The sequence below is a fragment of the Gopherus flavomarginatus genome, chromosome 2 (genome assembly GCF_025201925.1).
Source record: "Gopherus flavomarginatus isolate rGopFla2 chromosome 2, rGopFla2.mat.asm, whole genome shotgun sequence".
Lineage (NCBI taxonomy): Eukaryota > Metazoa > Chordata > Testudines > Testudinidae > Gopherus > Gopherus flavomarginatus.
In genome coordinates, this window is record NC_066618.1 from 75,767,317 (window position 1) to 75,786,442 (window position 19,126).

A 19,126-nucleotide genomic window follows, 5' to 3' on the forward strand; every position below is an offset into this window, starting at 1 on the left:
TGAGCAGTAGCCTGAGGGACTTCCTTGTACTGCATGGGCCATAGCAAGTGAAAATCTTCATGTTTCCCAAAGACAATGAAAATAGAAGTTCCCATCCAACATGTTACTGGTGTGAAATCCCCAATGGTGTCAGAGTGGAGAGGCCATGGCTTATGTACTCAAAAACACAGAATGCTACATACTGTTTTTGTTGCAAATTCTTCCAATCTAATGTTCCAGCCACATTGGGTTCTGCAGGAACAAAGGACTGGAAAAATCTGGCTAGAAATCTGGCATGCCATGAGAAGGCAGTAAATCACCAGAGAGCATTCCATAGGTGGAAAGAGCTTGCGATGAGATTAAGGTTAAAGGCCACCATAGATGATCAGCATCAGGAGAAGATTGTATCAGAGTCTCTTTACTGGCAAAACGTTCTAAAAAGGCTCAGAGCTGGTCTACACTATGGGGGAAAATCGATCTCAGATACGCAACTTCAGCTACGTGAATAACGTAGCTGAAGTCGAAGTATCTAAGATCGAATTACTCACCGTCCTCATGGTGCGGGATCAATGTCCGTGGCTCCCCATGTCGACTCCGCAACTCCGGTGGGGTTGGTGGATTTCCGGAATCGATATAAGCACATTCGGGGATCGATATATCACATCTAGATGAGACGCGATTTATCGATCCCCGAGCAATCGATTGCTACCCGCCGTATTGGTGGGTAGTGAAGATGTAGCCTCATTACCATTGTGAGAGTGCTTGCTACCCAAAACTTAGCACTGTGTGGCACTTCAGGATCATCAGTATGTGCCAAACAATGGAAATGTCCTTAAAATTGTGGAGCTGATGGCTGAGTTAGATGCTCCGGAATACAGCATCTAAGAAGAGCCACCACCCAAGAAATGTACACACACCACTACCTTGGAAAAACAATTCAAAATGAGATCATACAGTTACTGGCAACAAAGTCAAACAGAAGATTGTGGCAGATCTGAAGTCAGCAAGATATTACTCTGTTATTCTGGACTGCACACCTGAAATCAACCATACGGAATGAATGACTTTAATGGTGCATTTTGTAACAACAACCAAATCTAGTGAAAATGTCCCTGCAACGGTGACTATCAGAGAGCATTTTCTAGACTTTATTGACATTGATGATACTACAGGAGCTGGTATGACAAAAGTGCTTCTTAAAAAGCTGGAAGATACAGGAATTGTGGTAGCTGACATGGGAGATCAGGCCTATGATAATGGTGCCAATATGAGAGGAAAGAACAGAGGAGTGCAGACATGGATCCGAGAGTTAAACCCTCAAGCTTTTTTTGTCCTATACAGTTCCCATTCATTGAACTTGGTGGTCCATGATGCAGCATCAGTTTCTCGTGAGGCTGCTAAATTTTTTAATGTAATTGAAAGCATCTATGTATTTTTCTCTGCATCAGCTCATCAATTGCAAATTTTGAAGCAACATCTGGGAACATCCTCTCTGACACTGAAACCACTGAGTGCCACACGATGAGAAAGTCGAGTGGAGGCGATAAAGCCTATCAAACATCAAATTGGGAAGATAGATGATGCCATAGTCGCTATTATGGAGGATAATGCTATGACAGGAACTGTTCATGGGAGAACAGTGGCAGAGGGAAATGGAATCACCAGAAACATACATCACTTCAAATTTCTATGTGGCTTAAGTGTTGTGGCATGACATACTGTTTGAAATAAATGTTATAAGCGAGAGACTCCAAGGTGTTGACCTTGATATATGTGGAGCAATGGAACAACTGGATAAAGCAAAATCATACCTACAGTCTTACTGGTCAGATGAGGGATTTCAAAATGTTCTGAAGAGTGCACAGAAGTTGGCAAGGGAACTTCACACTGAAGCTTTCCCTCTACCCCTTCAAGAATACAAGAATCACCAAAGAAGACGACATTTTGATTATGAGGCATGGGATAATCCCATAAGAGACCCCAAACAACAATTCAAAGTTGAATTATTTAACCAGGTACTAGATTGTGCAGTTGAAGAATGTTTCATGCAGTTCAAGGAGCACAGCAGTATATTTGGGACATTGTATGATATTCCAAAACTCCTCATTATACCTAAAGAAGACCTACACCAGCAATGCAGCGCACTAGAGACAGTGTTGACATGTGATGACATGAGCGATACTGATGCGAGTGATTTTGGCAATGAACTGAAAGCCCTTTCAAGATACATTTCAGCAGGATCAACTCCAAAGGCTGTTCTGGAATATATGCGCACAAGTAAGATGACCACCCTCTTTTCAAATGCTTTTGTTGCTTTGTGCATGCTTCTTACACTTCCTGTAACAGTTGCCAGTGGAAAACGCAGCTTCTCCAAGCTGAAGTTAATAAAAACACATCTATGCTCCACAATGATACAGGAGAGGCTGGTTGGCCTTGCAACCGTCTCAGTAGAGCATGAGCTGGCCCAGACTGTGGACCTTCAGGAAGCAGTTCAAATCTTAGCAACCAAGAAGGCACAGAAAGCATCACTTTGATTATTCAAACAGATAAAAATGCCAGTGCTTACTCTGCAGACAAGAAAAGTTACATTTGCTGTTCAGGCATTTGAAAGTTACGTGTTTACTTAAAAATTTTTAAGGAAACATTTTAAGTTGTTAGTTCTCCTTTATTGGGGTAGGTAGCAGAGCAGTACCATGAGAGGAAAAGAACAGGAAGAAGGAAGAATTGAGACCTTTCAAAGTTTTGGCCCAAGCAATGGGGCATGGTGGTGTTATTTGAGTTCCCTGCCTCAGGTGCCAAAATGTTGTGGGCTGGCCTTGCATTTTGGAAAACTACTCAGCTATTCGTGGCCATTGCAGACTGAATGGAAGGTCTTTCTGTCTCAGCCCAGAGAAATTCATCATGGATCATATCCTGCATCTGCACATGCTATGACCTGGCAAAGGTTCCTGCCCTGATAGCACATTCCACAAGAGCCCAAGCATCTTTGACAGCATCCATAGCACAAGTTCTTATCCAGGATATTTGTAGAGCAGCAATGTGGTCATCAGTTCACACTTTTGCTTCCCACTACGCCATCACCCAGCAGGCTAGAGACAATGATGTAATTGGCCGAGTGGCATTGCAATCAGCATGTCAATAATCTCTGAACCCTTCACCTGCTTGAGAGTCACCTATATTGAATGCACAGGAGCAAGCACGCAAAAAAGAAAAAATGGTTACTAACCTTTCTGTACCTTGTTCTTCGAGATATGTTGCTCTTGTCCATTCCAAGATCTTCCCTCCTATCCCTCTGTTGGAGTTGGCTGGCAAGAAGGAAGTGAGGGAGCTGTGGTTTAGCAGGACCCTTTATACTGGTGCTATGACTGCGCGACTCCAAGGGACACCAGAACTGAACTGATGGATACTACTGAGGGAAGACTTTTTGGCGGCTGTGCTCGGGGCGAGCCCGCACCTACGCTGGAATGGGCATAAGTAATGTATCTCAAAGACAACAGTTACAGAAAGCTTAGTAACCATTTTTCTCAGACCTTTCTTTTCAATCACTTCTGCATATTCCCATAAAGAAAATCTCTTGACATAAAGAGCCCAAAAATAGTCAGGAAAGCTCCAGTAAACAGCTTGGATGTTGGTAGAAGATAAGATGTTCATCGGCAGTATTCAGTATTCTTTATCACAGAGAACGAAAACACTACAACTTCTGAATGTGCATGGATAAGATGCAGATTTAAATACTGGGCCCTAGCAACAAGATAAAACCATTTTCTTCAGGATGGATTTGCCGTGATACTTAAAGAAAATGTTCCTTGTAAACGTGTTTCTGCCATATATGAATATATGCATTCTGGGACTGAGGATAGTACGCCAAGAATAAATTTCACTCTTACATCAAACATTTGTAATTGTTTTTTCTTCTAAGATATCAATTTCCTTTATAGTAATCTGTCTCACTGCATATTATGTAAGGGCTAAAGTGCTATTTTAAAATGTTCCGTGTGTTTCCATATATGCAGTATTGCAGCTTCTGCTCATTCACAGCAAGTAAATTACTTGAGCAGTTGGGTGGAATCTGGTGCTTAATCTGTAGACTGTGCTGCCAGCTCCTCTAGGAGCTGCCTTTAGTAGCCCTCTCAAAATTCAGTCATCTGTACTCTTCTTACTGTTTCATTCTCTGCATCCAGAATATAGGTAGGGTGACCAGATGACAAGAACAAAATATTGGGACACATGGAGGGGGGCGCCACGGCTGAAGTGCCAAAAAAAAAAAAAAAAAGCCAGAGGGCAAAATATCGAGACAAATGGCATCCCAACCATACATCGGTCGGGACGTGGGACAAACAACAAAACTTCGGGACATCTGGTCAACCTAAATACAGGTGAGGATAGATCAAGGCTGCAAAGAACTGGAGGAGGATATCCAAGAAGCCTCAAGAGAGTCTTCAACAGACCTACCTTCATCATGCTGTGTGGCATCCTTTTGGTGCCTCTACCACTTCACCTTCCCCCAGTGGCAGCACTCCTTCCATCATCACCACCTCCTTCCACAAATGCATGTTCTCTCTTCTTCCTTTCTTGTGCTTACCCACACAATCACCACATCATCTCACTTTCTCCTCTCCAAATAACTAGTCCAGAGAGCACTTTCCATCTCCCAATACAAGTAGGCTACATTTGCAAAGTTTACACAAATCATACAGACTGGAATAGTAGGTATTTCCTGGCCTAGTACATTTTTACAAGACAGTATTAATACTGTAGTCAGGTAGTTCTTTCAGATAAAAATTAGGTAGTCGCATCTTGTTATAGATCAGGATAAACTTTCTGTAGGAGTGATTCATAAAGGGTTTATGAATGATATTGTAAGTATTCTGGTGAATTAAGATCATTTTGGGGTTTCATTCTTCAGTCCCTATAGACTCGAAATGTTGATTTCATTAAGTGGGAAGTTAAACACAATAAAGAGCTACAGAACTGTGCTCTCTGCAGCACTTTGGAATGCACGTTCTATGTTGAAAGGGGCCCAATTACAAAAAAAAAAATACTAGAAAATTTCTATCCTTTGCACCCAGAGTAATTTACAAGAAATAGATACAGAAGCATTTATCTTGAATTAGACCTCTCTCAGTTTATCTAAATGCTTTGTGGTCTAGAATTCTTTTTTAGTCATTATTTAATATTTTTGAAGTACAATATTTTTGTTTGTTTTTTTGACTCATGCAAAGTGTAGAAAAATTGAGTAACAATAAGATATTTAATAAAAGTTTCTCTTTATTTCCATAGCCAGAACAATGCAAGAGAAAAAAGAAATGGTATAAAAGTGCATTGGAAGAAGCAAATAAATTATTTATACTTTCTGCTCTGCAAAGACTTGAAATGTGCCAGCTATCAGAAAATGGTATAATCCATATTTTTCAGCACTGTTTGTAAATAAAGTTATAGTCATATGCAGAGGGTTTTTTTCCAGTCATAATGTTGGAAGATTTTCTTTTTGAGAACATGCTATTATTATAATAGGAAAAATGTAATGTGTGTGTGTGTGTGTGTGTGTGTGTTGTATAATATATGTTTCACTCCCAATGGATTTCCTTCATGGATGCCCTTGTATTGAAAGGAGATGTTGGTTCACAAGTAATTTATAATTGAGTATTATTAAAATAAATTACTTTGCACGGCTAGTGAGAAAGTGATGTGCAATTACTCTTGTCTAAGATTTTTTTTTAAATTGGTTGGTTAAAAAGGATCTTGTCATTCATAAGACTAAGTTTATTACAAGCCTGAAATTTAAAAACTAGCCTGTTTTATGTAAGCATAAACCATAAAAGGCAAAAAAAGCACAAAAGGAAGTATATGGTTAATATTTTTTTTTCCAGAACCAGTCTGTAGTCTATAGCACTATAGTCTATAGTTTGTGAAGAGATTGATAGCACAGTGAGTGCTAATCTGGCTAGGGAAACTGTGGAAATCATTTTAGCACCATTCTGAAAAAAACTATTTTAAAATTATCTTTTTGGCTTGCTTTTGTCTTAGATAATTGATCTAAACTTTTGTTTAAATTATAATGTTAAATTACATGAAAACAACCATATGCTCTTTTCTTCTTTTGGAATATTGCAGACAAACATCTTCACAGTTAACATTTAGGTTAGCTTTAATTTTTTATTGTTCTGTAAGCAGTAAAGTTCTGTTGACTTTCAGAGCTGGGGGAGTTAGCTATTTAGTGTTTTTTGTTCTTGTAATGTGGGTCGGTGTGCCTAGTGCTCTGGATGAGTGCTACTTTTTATTTTTCTATAAATCCAGAGAAATAACATTAACCATCACAATTAAACTAATTAGTACAATATTATTAATAAAAAGATAACATGCTAAGGATACACGTAGCTGATAGCTAAGAGTAGTGAGGCATGTTCATCAAAAACAGGAGTCTTGTGCATTGTAGCTGTATTTCCATATTGTGCATCCTGCATTATTTAATCCTCTAGGAGCTCATCAGACTTAAAATTATGATGTAAACACATGTTGTTTTACAAATTGACAGCATACTTTGAGGTTATCCAAATGTAGTTCTAAGCCCCAACCCATGCTAGACAGCTATGAGTAGATTTACCAACCTCAGGTAATATTGTTTTTCAGGTGTATACAGTGCCTCCTAGAGTGCAATTACTGCAGTACTGTTTGACAAGATGTTCACTCTGCCTGAACTGGGCTAGCAGAGTGTATAAAACATTGGAGGACCAGAATTCTTCCCATCCGCTCTGGGAAACTAGCACTATTAACAGCATTATCTTAGAACAGTCCTTGTATTCACCCTCAGACCGGGGACGCTAGTAAATGAAGGATCCTTGTATTCTATCTTCATCCCCCTGTATACCTGCACAAAGCTGGACACAGTCAAGCACTGTTCTAAAGATTCTATATATGTATTTGGTATTTGGCTTTTTTTACTCAAAATGCAGAATTTCAGTTTGTGTAATATTAAATGCCACAGCATCTCTCCAGTCTGGCACTAACTCATTGACCCCAAAGTTAGCTGTAATGCCATTTATTTTGCCATGGGAACTTTTCTTCTGTTATTAAAATGTTAACATCTCAGAACCTCACAGGTAACACTTTAGCTGGGTTTTGCACAAACAGCCTTTTCTAAACACTCCCTGAGTATCTTTTCTCCTTTGGGACTCAACTTAGCCAAATTAAATCACTTTATGGGAAGGGAGAGCTTGTGTACCCTCTAGACCAGGAAAAGGTTCTGTAATACAAGTATCAGAGGGGTAGCCGTGTTAGTCTGGATCTGTAAAAGCAGCAAAGAGTCCTGTGGCACCTTATAGACTAACAGACGTTTTGGAGCATGAGTTTTTGTGGGTGAATACCCACTTCGTCAGATGCATGTAGTGGAAATTTCCAGGGGCAGGTATATATATGCAGGCAAGCTAGAGATAATGAGGTAGTTCAATCAGGGAGGATGAGGCCCTGTTCTAGCAGTTGAGGTGTGAAAACCAAGGGAGGAGAAACTGGTTCTGTAATTGGCAAGCCATTCACAGTCTTTGTTTAATCCTGAGCTGATGGTGTCAAATTTGCAGATGAACTGAAGCTCAGCAGTTTCTCTTTGAAGTCTGGTCCTGAAGTTTTTTTGGCTGCAGGATGGCCACCTTAAGGTCTGCTATATACTTCAACCTCCCTGGCCACACTATAGCAGACCTTAAGGTGGCCATCCTGCAGCCAAAAAAACTTCAGGACCAGACTTCAAAGAGAAACTGCTGAGCTTCAGTTCATCTGCAAATTTGACACCATCAGCTCAGGATTAAACAAAGACTGTGAATGGCTTGCCAATTACAGAACCAGTTTCTCCTCCCTTGGTTTTCACACCTCAACTGCTAGAACAGGGCCTCATCCTCCCTGATTGAACTACCTCATTATCTCTAGCTTGCCTGCATATATATACCTGCCCCTGGAAATTTCCACTACATGCATCTGACGAAGTGGGTATTCACCCACGAAAGCTCATGCTCCAAAACATCTGTTAGTCTATAAGGTGCCACAGGACTCTTTGCTGCTTATAATACAAGTAAATTTTAAACTGCTCCTGTTTTAAAAACCAAATCTAAGCAATAATGCTTAGTAAGTATATGAAGATAAAAGACGGTTTACTCACCTTCTTGTAACTGTTGTTCTTCACATCCATTCCAATTAGGTGTGCGTGCACTGTGTGCATGGTCATCAGAAACTTTTCCCCTTAGTAGCTACTGTCAGGTCAGCCTGGGAGCGCCCTGGAGTGGCTCCCTCATGGCGCTCAATATATGACCCTGCCAACTCAACCCCCCTTCGGTTCCTTCTTACCGGCTACCCTGACAGCGGGGAAGAAGGGGATGGGTATTGGAATGGACGTGAACAACACCTCCCGAAGAACAACAGTTACAAGAAGGTGAGTAACCGTCTTTTCTTCTTCGAGTAATTGTTCACATCGATTCCAATTAGGTGACTCCCAAGTTCTCCCATGGGGGTGGGGTCGGAATTAAGGAATCACTGACTGGAGCACTGCTCTACCAAGAGCTGCATCATCTCTAGCCTGCTGTGTAATGGCATAGTGGGTGGCAAAGGTATGTACCGAGGACCAGGTAGCTGCTCTGCAGATCTCTTGGATGGGCACCAGGGCTAGGAAAGTGGTGGAAGAGGCCTGACCCCTTGTTGAGTGGGCTGTTATAGCCAGGGCTGGGATCTTGGTGAGGTCATAGCAGGCACAGATACAGTCCGTAATCCAGGAAGAGATGTACTGTGAGGAGACTGGAAGTCCCTTCATCTGATCTGCCTCCACTACAAACCGCTGGTTTGACTTCCTGAAAGGCTTTGTGCACTCAGTGTAGAACTCTAATGCCCTCCACACATCTAATGAATGGAACTTCTATTCCTGTGCTTTGGTGTGTGGCTTGGGATAGAAAACGAGTAGAAAAATGTCCTGGCTGAGGTGGAATAGGGATACTACCTTGGAGAGAAAAGCTGGGTGCGACCTGAGTTGTACCTTGTCTTTGTGGAAGAGTGTGTGTGGGGGGGTCAGAGGTTAATGGTTTTAGCTCCGATACCCTCCTGGCCAATCTGATTGCAACCAGAAAGGCTACCTTCCACAAGAGATACAGAAGGGAACATGTGGCGAGTAGTTTGAATGGGGCTCCCATAAGCCTAGCTAGGACCAGATTGAGGTCTCAAGTTGGTATCGGTGGGCGTGACTGAGAATGTAAGTGTTCCAGGCCCTTAAGGAAATGGCCCACCATAGGACTGGCAAAGACTGAACACCCCAACTCTCAGGGGTGGAAAGCTGAGATGGCTGAGAGGTGCACCTTAGTAGATGATCCAGCCAGACCTTGCCACTTCAGGTGTAGGAAGTAGTCTAGGGTGAATGGTATAGATGCCTGGAGTGGAGATACTTGACTGAGATTACACCAGCACAAAAAATGTTTCCATTTGGCCAGGAAGGTGGCTCTGGTGGAAGGTTTCCTTCTACCAAGGAGCACCTCCCTCACCAATTCCGTGCACTGGAGCTCTGTTGCATTTAACCATGAAGCTTTCAGGCCGTGAGGTGCAGGGACTGGAGGTCTGGGTGAAGCAGGCAGCCGTGGTCCTGCGTAATCAGATCAGGAAGGAGTGGCAGTGCAATGCGGTTGCTGACTGACAGCTCCAGAAGTGTGGTGTACCAACGTTGGCGTGGCCACACCAGAGCGAGCAGAACTATCTCTGATTTGTGCCTGCGGATCTTGAGGACAACTTTATGGACGACTGGTATTGGAGGGAAGGCATACAGTAGGTGGTTCCTCCATTGCATCATGAACACATCCAAGATTGATCCTGGGCTGTGTGCTTGGAAGGACGAATACGTCTACCTGGCGAATAGGTCTACCTGGGGAAATCCCCACATCTCCACATCTGGAAGATGGAGTGGATGATGTCCATTCGGATAGACTACTCATGACTGCAGAACGAGCCTGCTGAGGTGGTTTGCGTGCTCCTGGAAGATAGGATGCCACCAGGTGAATGGCATGGGCTACACAAAACTCCCACAGGTGGAGAGCCTCCTGACAGAAAGGGGAGGAGCAAGCTCCACCCTGCTTGTTTATGTAGAACACAGCGGTGGTGTTGTCGGTCAGCACCGCCATGCAGTGACCTTGCAATACTGTATGGAAGGGTTGTCAGACTAGTCTTACCACTCTGAGTTCCTTTATGTTAATGTGGAGCAGGATCTCGGACTGCAACCACATGCCTTGAGTCTGTAAGTGTCCTAGGTGTGCCCCCCAACTGAGGTCTGACGCGTCCCTTATGAAGGTCATGGATGTTTGAGGGGTGTTGAATGGGACTCTGCAGATCATGCGAGTGTCCAACCACCATCCTAGGGTACCTAGGACTCATGGCAGTACTGTTACTACCAAGTCTAGACTGTCCTAACCCGAGCGATAAGCCGTAGCGAGCCATGCCTGGAATGGTCTGAGTCTCATCCTGGTGTGCTGCACCACATAGATGCATGCCGCCATGTGTGCCAAGAGGCTGAGGCATGTCCTCACGGTGGTCAGGGGGTATTGTCTGAGTGTCTGAATGATGTGTGACTGTGTTTGTTTGGAATCTGGTTTGTGGCAGGATGGCTTTTGCCTGAATTGAGTCCAGCACCACTCCAATGAATTCTGTTCATTGGTGGGTGACAGAGTTGATTTGTCTACAATGAGGAGGAGACTCAGCCTGTGGAAGGTCTCTCAGACTAACCGGACAGGGGACTCCACCTGCTCCCTGGAGCGCCCTTGCAGGAGCCAATCATCTAAGTAGGGATACACCTGCACCTGTCTCTTTCAGAGAGAGGCTGCGATGACTGACATATACTTGGTGAACATCCGGGGGGCTGTTGAGGGGCTGTTGATAACCCGAATGGGGGCACCATGAACTGATAATGTATGTGGTTGACAATGAATCTCAGGAAGTGTCTGTGGGATGGCCAGATGGCTATGTGGAAATATGTGACTTTCATGTCAAGGGCAGCGTACCAGTCCCCTGGATCCAGAGAAGGGATAATTGTGCTCAGGGAGACCATGCAGAACTTTAACTTTACCATGAACTGACAAAGTCTTCGCAGGTCTAAGTTGGGTCTGAGACCCCACTTTGCCTTGGGGATTAGGAAATAACAGGAGTAGAATTACATGCCCATTAGCTCCTGAGGAACCTCCTCCACCGCTCCCATGGCAAGGAGCGCCTCCACCTCCTGGATAAGGAGTTGATCATGAGGGGGTCCCTGAAGAGGGGTGGGGGGAAGCAGAATTGGAGAGAATATCCCACTTCTACTGTGCGAAGAACCCAGCTGTCCGATGTTATATGGGACCATGCATGGTAGAAATGGGAGAGATGGTTCAAAAAACATGGGGAAGGATCCGTGGTGGTGGCTGGTACACCATCCTCAGGCGTCCCTTCAAAACCCTTGCTTGGTCCCAACGATGGCTTGGTTGGGCCCTGCCCTCGGCCTGTGGGAGGGTTGGAAGGCCTACGTCATGAATTCCTGCCCCTCCGGTGGTAAGTATCCTGCCTAGGGCTGGGTTGGTATTGCCTCTGCTGTTGCACTGGCTGAGGCTTGAAGGGCTTTCTCTGGGTGGAGCATCCCCAGAGATTTCATGATTGCCCTGGAGTCCTTAAGGCTGTGAAGCCTTGAATCAATCTGGTCAGAAAACAGCCCTGCACCCTCAAAGGGAAGGTGATTCAGGATCTGCTGAACATCCAGGGGAAGCCCAGATGCTTGGAGCCAAGCTGTTCTCATGACCATCCCCGAGGCAATGGTATGTATCGCAGAGTCAGCCAAGTCAAGTGGGGCCTGCAGGGATGTTCTGGCAACTGTTTTCCCCTCCTCAACTAGAGCTGAGAACTCAGTCTTTGAGTCAGTGGGAAATAACTCCTTATATTTTGACATGGAGTCCCGTGAGTTAAAATTATACCTGCTGAGGATAGCTTGTTGGTTAGCTATCCTCAGCTGTAGACCCCCTGTGGCATAAATTTTCCTGACAAAGAGGTCCATCCGTTTGGCTTCTTTGGCCTTAGGAACTGGTACTTGTTGACCTTGACGCTCCTTCTCATTCACTGCAGAGACCACCAGGGAGCAAGGGTGGGAGAACAAAAATTCATGGCCCTTAGAGGGAACAAAGTATTTTCTTTCCACACCCCTGGTGGTCAGTGGAATGGAGGCTGGAGTCTTCCACAAAACACTATAATTGTTGCCAATAGTCTTAATTACTGTAACGCCACTCTGGAAGGGGCCTCCGGCATAACAATGTCCACCACTAGGTCCTCTGGCTCAATGACTTCCTCCACCTGTAGGCCTATATTACAGGTAATATGACGGAATAGGTCCTGGGGGGCCCTGTGGTCCATGGGCAGAGGACCTGAAGTTGAGGCCCCTGCCACTTCCTCATTAGTCAAAGACGAAGAAGAGGTCAGTGGAGACACAGGGTCATCATGGCACACTACATGCTCAGGTTGGTCCTGGGATGCGTGTGCCAAGTGGCTCAGCGTGGGCTGACAGGACCCTGGATGAAGGTGGGTCTGGGGCTGGTTCTGATGTGCCCTCTGTAGTATGCGGGGGTAGTCTGGAAATAGCCACCTCTGTGGTACAAGGAGTGGTTCTGTCCACTGGTGACTGTGCCTGGTGATGCCCCGATATAATGGACCTAGAAACCCTATGTCATAAACAGATAGTTAAGGGTTAATGTCTCTCTTACCTGTAAAGGGTTAAGAAGCTCAGTAAACCTGCCTGACACATGACCAGAGGACCACTGGGGGGACAAGATACTTTCAAATCTTGGTGGAGGGAAGTCTTTTGTTTGTGCTCTTTTTGGGGGGGGAGGGGGTTGTTCGCTCTTGGGACTAAGAGGGACCAGACGTCAATCCAGGCTCTCCAAATCTTTCTGAATCAGTCTTTCATGTTTCAAACTTGTAAGTAATAGCCAGGCAAGGCGTTTTAGTCTTATTTTTGTTTTCTCAACTTGTAAATGTTCCATTGTTACTGAGAGGATTTTACCTCTGTTTGCTGTAACTTTGAACCTAAGGCTAGAGGGGGTACCTCTGGGCTGTATGAATCTGATTACTCTGTAAAGTATTTTCCATCCTGATTTTACAGAGATGATTTTTACTTTTCTTTCTTTAATTAAAAGCTTTCTTTTTAAGAACCTGATTGATTTTTCCTTGTTTTAAGATCCAAGGGGATTGGATCTGTGTTCACCAGGGAATTGGTAAGTCCCCCAAGGCAACCCAGGGAGGGGAAAGTTTTGTGGGGACAGAAAGTGCTCCAGACACTGAAATTCTGGATGGTGGCAGTGTACCAGATCTAAGCTAGTAATTAAGCTTAGAAGTGTCCATGCAGGTCCCCACATTTGTACCCTAAAGTTCAGAGTGGGGAAGGAACCTTGACACCCTGGAAGGGGTACCCTGGGCCTGATGGTAAGCCCGGGGGGTCCAGAAGGGCCATTGTGCAGCAGATGGCCATTGAGGTTGCCAGGACAAAGAAGCGTATCTCTCACACTTGTCTGACCTGTGCCTACTATGCTGTGAGTAGTAGGAGCTGTCCTCAGAGTCTGAGGATCCTGAGGGCAATGACCACGGCAGTGCTGAGGATCTCTGCGCCAGTGTTTGGTGCTGCGAGGAGGAAGTCAGAGATGGGTGCCACAACAACTGTATAGACGAATGGTGTTGGCCTTCCTGCCACTAAAACCAGTGCTGCAAGTCCGGTGCTGAGGAGTGGCTCCTATGTTCTGGTGCCATATCGGACAATAGAGGGTGATTGTGACTGGTGCCAATTCCGCGGTGCTGGAGATTCCGAGCAACGCGCTCCCTGGGTCTTGCTGTCATGTGCTGTGGCCAGTGTCGGGGGTGAAGAAGACTGGGAATGGTTCCATGAATGGTGTCAGTCTGGAGAGGAAGATGGCCTCATCAGTGCCGGTTTGCCTGTAGATGGTACCCAGGTAAGTGGTGCCAGGGACTTGTCTCTAACAGCAGGGGGCTGAGAGAGAGTACTTTCTACCAGGTCCCTTGCAACCTCGAAAGTATCTGGGGTGGAGGGAGCTTCCAACTCCTCCACCAATTCAAGCCCTGCCAGAGAGTCACTGGGTGCTGGACTCAATAGTGCCGACTGGGTCGCTGGAGTCGACCACACAGAGTCTTGCTGTTTGGAAGTTAAGTCTGTCCTCTGGGGCAGCAAGGTCTCCCCGATGGTCTCGCTCTCTGAGGAGAGCTCCCTCTGTCGGCCTTCTTGTGGCAGTTAAGGGACACCGGAGATGTTGAGTGGTCCCGGGGCACCACACTGTGCTGCGATGCCAGGGATCTTCAGTACCAAGGATCTCTAGCACCAGAGTCCTTCCTTGGTACTGGTTCGTGAACCGACACTGGGGTGCTGCGCTCCGAGCTCAAGCCCGGGACTTGGCGGTCGGGTGCTGCAGGATGGAGTGCGGCTTCCATCAGTAGTTGTTTCAAACAGAAGTCGCGTTCCTTCCTAGTCCTAGGCTTCAAAGCCTTGCAGATCTTGCAACACGCAGACTGGTGTGCCTCCCCGAGACACCTCAAGCACGAGTTGTTGTAAGGGTCACTGTTTGGCATAGTCTTCTTGAATAGAGTGTAAGATTTAAATCCTTGGGCTTGAGGCATGCCCCAGAGTCCACGGCGGGGTGAGGAGAACGATCTACTCACTGACTATACTGCTAACAATAACTAACAAGAAAATAAAGAAATATTTCAAAAAAGAAAACTAAGAATGGCTAAGGGAAGACTTGCAGGTGAGCAAACTAACAGTTCCAGTGCCATCACAGATGGTAAGAAGAAACCAAACAGGGGTCAAGTCAGCAGGGTCATATATTGAGTGCCTTGAGGGAGCCACTCCATGGGGCTCCCTGGCTGACCCGATGGGAGCTGCTAAGGGAAAAAGTTTGAGCACCAGGCACGTGGTGGAATTGATGTGAACAATCACTCGAAGAAAAACTATTGGTGCTTTGTAAAACTCTAGTGGAAAGAGACTGGAGGCTCGGTGCCATAATAACGTTGCCCCATTGAGAATAAATTTTGACATAACAAGCATTAGGCCTGCCATAATTTGTGTTTTAGACCCATGTCTTTCCTGGCCCAGTGGGACAAAGACTTCTAATAGAGACTGTCAATGATCCTTTTAGGGACGGTAGAATGAAGAAAGCTCTGAAGCAGGATTTTCCAATCTTTCAGATTTTTCCATATGAACATTTTGCAACTATATGCTGTTGACTTGGCAAGGACTGCCAGGGACATTACAAGACAAACTGATAGTCCTCTCCTGTGAGAGTCCTGCAACTAGTGTTCTCTAGCTAGCTACTCAGTAGATTTTGACTGTCTCTGAAGGAGGAATACATAGTTTTTGTTGCAGAAGTCTTAAAATTCTCATTCCATTTTCAGCCTCCTATCTCTATGGGCTTGTCTACACAGACATTTAGTTCACAGCAAGTGGGGATGTAAATCTACCATACGCTAACCTGCTGCACATATAGGTGTCCATGTGGACCTTGCTGCTGTGCTCTGTAATCTAGTCCTAACCTAGACTAGATTAAGCAGGACTAGATTAAAAATTTTTAGTGTGCAGCAGCAGGATCCACATGTCCATCAATGATGGACCCATTGCACATACACTATGCAAGAGCTGTGCATGCTGCTCCTTTTAAAAAAGGACCCAATTGTCCAGAGAGTTTTACCTAAAGATCTTACTCCTTGAGAGATCCATGAAGGCTTCTTAAGTCCCAAAGGTGAGAAGACTGCTTGAACTATCATCTCTGAGTGCTCCAGAAAGCTGATGGTCCACGCTGGGTTCCAGAGCTCATTTGTCACTGAGGAAGTCCCACTTCTCCACCATGAAGGAGAGCGAATCCCAGCTCTCTGTTGAATGCTTTTTTGATCTCAAGATCACTTGGTGTCACATATGGGGTATAGACAGTGCAAGCTGGTGGTCGGAAGAGGAGACAGAACAGAACTGAGGTCATGTTCAGGAGACAAGCCAGAGGCTGGAGCCAGTGGGTTCAGAAAAAGGTAGAGGCTAGGGCTGGAGTGGGAACAGGCACAGTCTTGAAGCAAGGATCACTACAGGAAGCAGATCTGGCACAGCTGCAGGTGTAGAACTCATTGAGCAGATGCTGTGGTGTTGCTACAAGGCTTAAATGATGATCTGCTGGCTCTTCTGTCCAATCAGGGAGCACAGTCACTTAGTGAAGATTTATGGGGCCCAGCTGGTCTCACTGGGTTTCCAGGCAACTGTGACCAAAATCAGCTGAGTTCCTGCTATGAGGGCTTATGTATGCTTACTCTCCAATTTCCTTGATAAAGAGAATCCTCAGGAAGATTATGCAGGACACAGCCCTAATAATGACAGCCATAGCATGGCCCAGACAATTCTGGTATTCTGACCTCATGAACCTGTCAACACAGCCCTCAATCACACTTCCAATAAACACAGATGTGATCACTCAGTCGAAGGGACTAGTCCTGCATCCAGACCAGATGTGGATGCTGAAACTCATGGTCTGGATGCTGTTGTATCTTACTCATGAGCAGACTGGTTTCAAGATAAACTCTTTATGAAGAAACAGGAATTATGTACAGAGATGAGGTAACAAAACTCTACTGTGTAGCAGCAGATTTCATCTGCCCTATCCTGGGCTCCTTTGTTTCTGCCCCAGCAGAAGGTGTGTTCCAGGAAACCAAAGACTGCATCCAGAGTGTACAGGAAGTGGGGCATCTCTGCAGTTCCTGGAGGACTTACTCTATAGCACATTTTCCCTTTTAAAAAATTTCCCAACAGAACTAAAACATTAATTTAAACTATCAAACTATTACAAATACAAGAAGTGACAACTCTTCTGGTTGCTTAAATATAGCACTAATATTTCTCGATCAGTCTCTTCGGGCATTTCAGCAATCTCCCTGATCTGTATTGCAAACCTTTAGGCAAATCCTTGTCTGTAACAGACTGTTTAGGTTTATGGTAAATAAAAATATGTTTTTAACTTATATGTTTGCTCTCACTTCATTTGTCTTGGTCAAATTGTTGAGTATCTTGAGCAGATGTTTACGATTCTTTTGTAAGGTTTTTTGTTTTCATCTGTGATCACTGATTATGATGATCAGTGCAGCACTGACTGGTCAGTGCCCATGATAAGTTCTCAATGAGTCTTTATATTTAAATTGTGGAAGAGGTCTTGCTCCTTTTATTGTAATATTTTGTCTGATTGTACTTTCCTAGTCTTTTCTTTACTATCAGAGACTCATTATTCATCTATTGTTTTTGTCCCGTATCTAGTCATTGAGTATTTATATGTCTGTAGAGGAGTTCAGAAGGTGACTTCCCACATTGCAGCGGTGTTGCTCTATATTTGAATAGTGCTAAATATGACCACCTCTTCCATCGATTGCCTTTTTGAGCATGTTCTTTATTATACATACTTCACGTTCAGCTAATCCATTGGCTTGGGGAATGGGCTCTAGATGTCATACATTTTAGCAAAATCCAAGGATTCCCTATTCTGTGGTCCATTGTCAGTTATTACTAGTTTTTGAATTCCATGATATACAAATACAGATTTAATGTGCCTGACAACTGTTGATGCTGTGGTATCTTCAAGGGTGATGACTATTTGGAAACTGGTATAATAGTCCATTACAGCCAGATGATTGTGTCCTTCCTAAGCTGAACATGTCAGTTCCAACTTTTTCCCAAGGAATTGTGAATTGTTTGTGTGATATCATTGGTTCTTTCTGCTGGGAATTGCAGTACTTCTGACATGATCCACACGTGCTCACCATTTCTTCAATGTCACTATTCATCTGTGGCCAGAATACAAATTCTCTAGCTCTTCTTTTTGATTTAGTCATTCCCAGGTGCTCTTCATGTATTCATTCCAATATTTTCCTTCTCATCACTGTGGGAACCACAGTCTGTGTTCTTTTCAAGAACACACTTGAAATAGGTAAACGTTCATTTTTATAATGAACATGCAAATGTGATTTTTCTCCCTCCTTATCACTTTTATCACCACATGCAGCATTTCGTCTTTAGCTGTTTCTGTCTCCAGTTCATCCCACATGCCTAGAGATACAGAACATGGCATTTTTTATCACGTTCACATGTATGTTTCCTGCTTGTTCCAGATCATCAGGCTGTGATTTGTCAGGTAGAGCATGTGCTCTTGACAGTATGCCTGCCATTAATAAGTGGTATCCATGTTGGAACTCCAGAATCATATAATATTTCTGTATTTTCAGAAGTAGTCATTGTATCCTTGATGATGCTTCTCCAAGTCCTTTTTTGAGTATTGCAATCAGTGGTTGTGATCAGCTTCTTCTTTGAAGCTACCACCAGAGAGAAAGTCATGGAATCTTGTACATCCACGCAACAGACCTAGTGTATCTTTCTCAAATTGTGCATAAATCTGCTCTGTGGATGTCATAGCCCTAGATGCATTTGAGGCTGGCAACCAATCCATTCCATGACACTGTAATAGTACTGTTCCCAGCCCTCCTTTCAAAGTGTTTGTGGAGAGAGTGATGTCTTTTAATGGGTCAAAAAATTGCACCCTGGAGCTAATAGAACGTGCTTTAAATCATTGAATTTTATTCCATGCTCTGGCATCCATGCCCATTCGGTGACTTTGTGGAAGAGGTGTCTAAAGTGAGTTGTGCAAGCTCACTATTTAAGTCTGAACCTGCTGACATAGTTCAACATGCCTAGCAGCTTTTGAATTCCCTTTTTATTTTCAGGTATCTACATGATCAGTCTTGCTTGACTCTTTAATTCATCAGGCAAGATTCCCTTGGAGGTCAGTCTTTCTCCCAAGTATGTTATTTCCTTTGTTTGAAATTGACATTTGGACTTACTCAGTTTAAGATTATTAGCGCTTGCAATTTCCAGTACTCTTAATGTTCAATGGTCGTGCTGCCCCAAATTATTATGTCATCATTATTATGTCATGCATCTGACGAAGTGGGTTTTAGCCCATGAAAGCTTACACCCAAATAAATTTGTTAGTCTCTAAGGTGCCACAAGTACTCCTCGTTGTTCATGTCATCAGTGTACAATTTAACACCTGTTTGACCCTCTTGCATGTGGTTTATTGTAAGGTAAAATAGTTCTGGAACT

General features: G+C 44.1%; 1 protein-coding gene across 1 annotated transcript in view; it reads left to right on the top strand.

The window, feature by feature from the left end:
- Positions 1-19,126, top strand: part of ZCWPW2 (zinc finger CW-type and PWWP domain containing 2) — a 104,488-nt gene that overhangs the window by 21,246 nt on the left and 64,116 nt on the right. Inside the window, exon 3 of the mRNA XM_050938520.1 lies at positions 5,260-5,374. Within this exon, the coding sequence (XP_050794477.1) occupies positions 5,260-5,374 (115 nt within the window). The remainder of the gene's footprint in view (positions 1-5,259; positions 5,375-19,126) is intronic.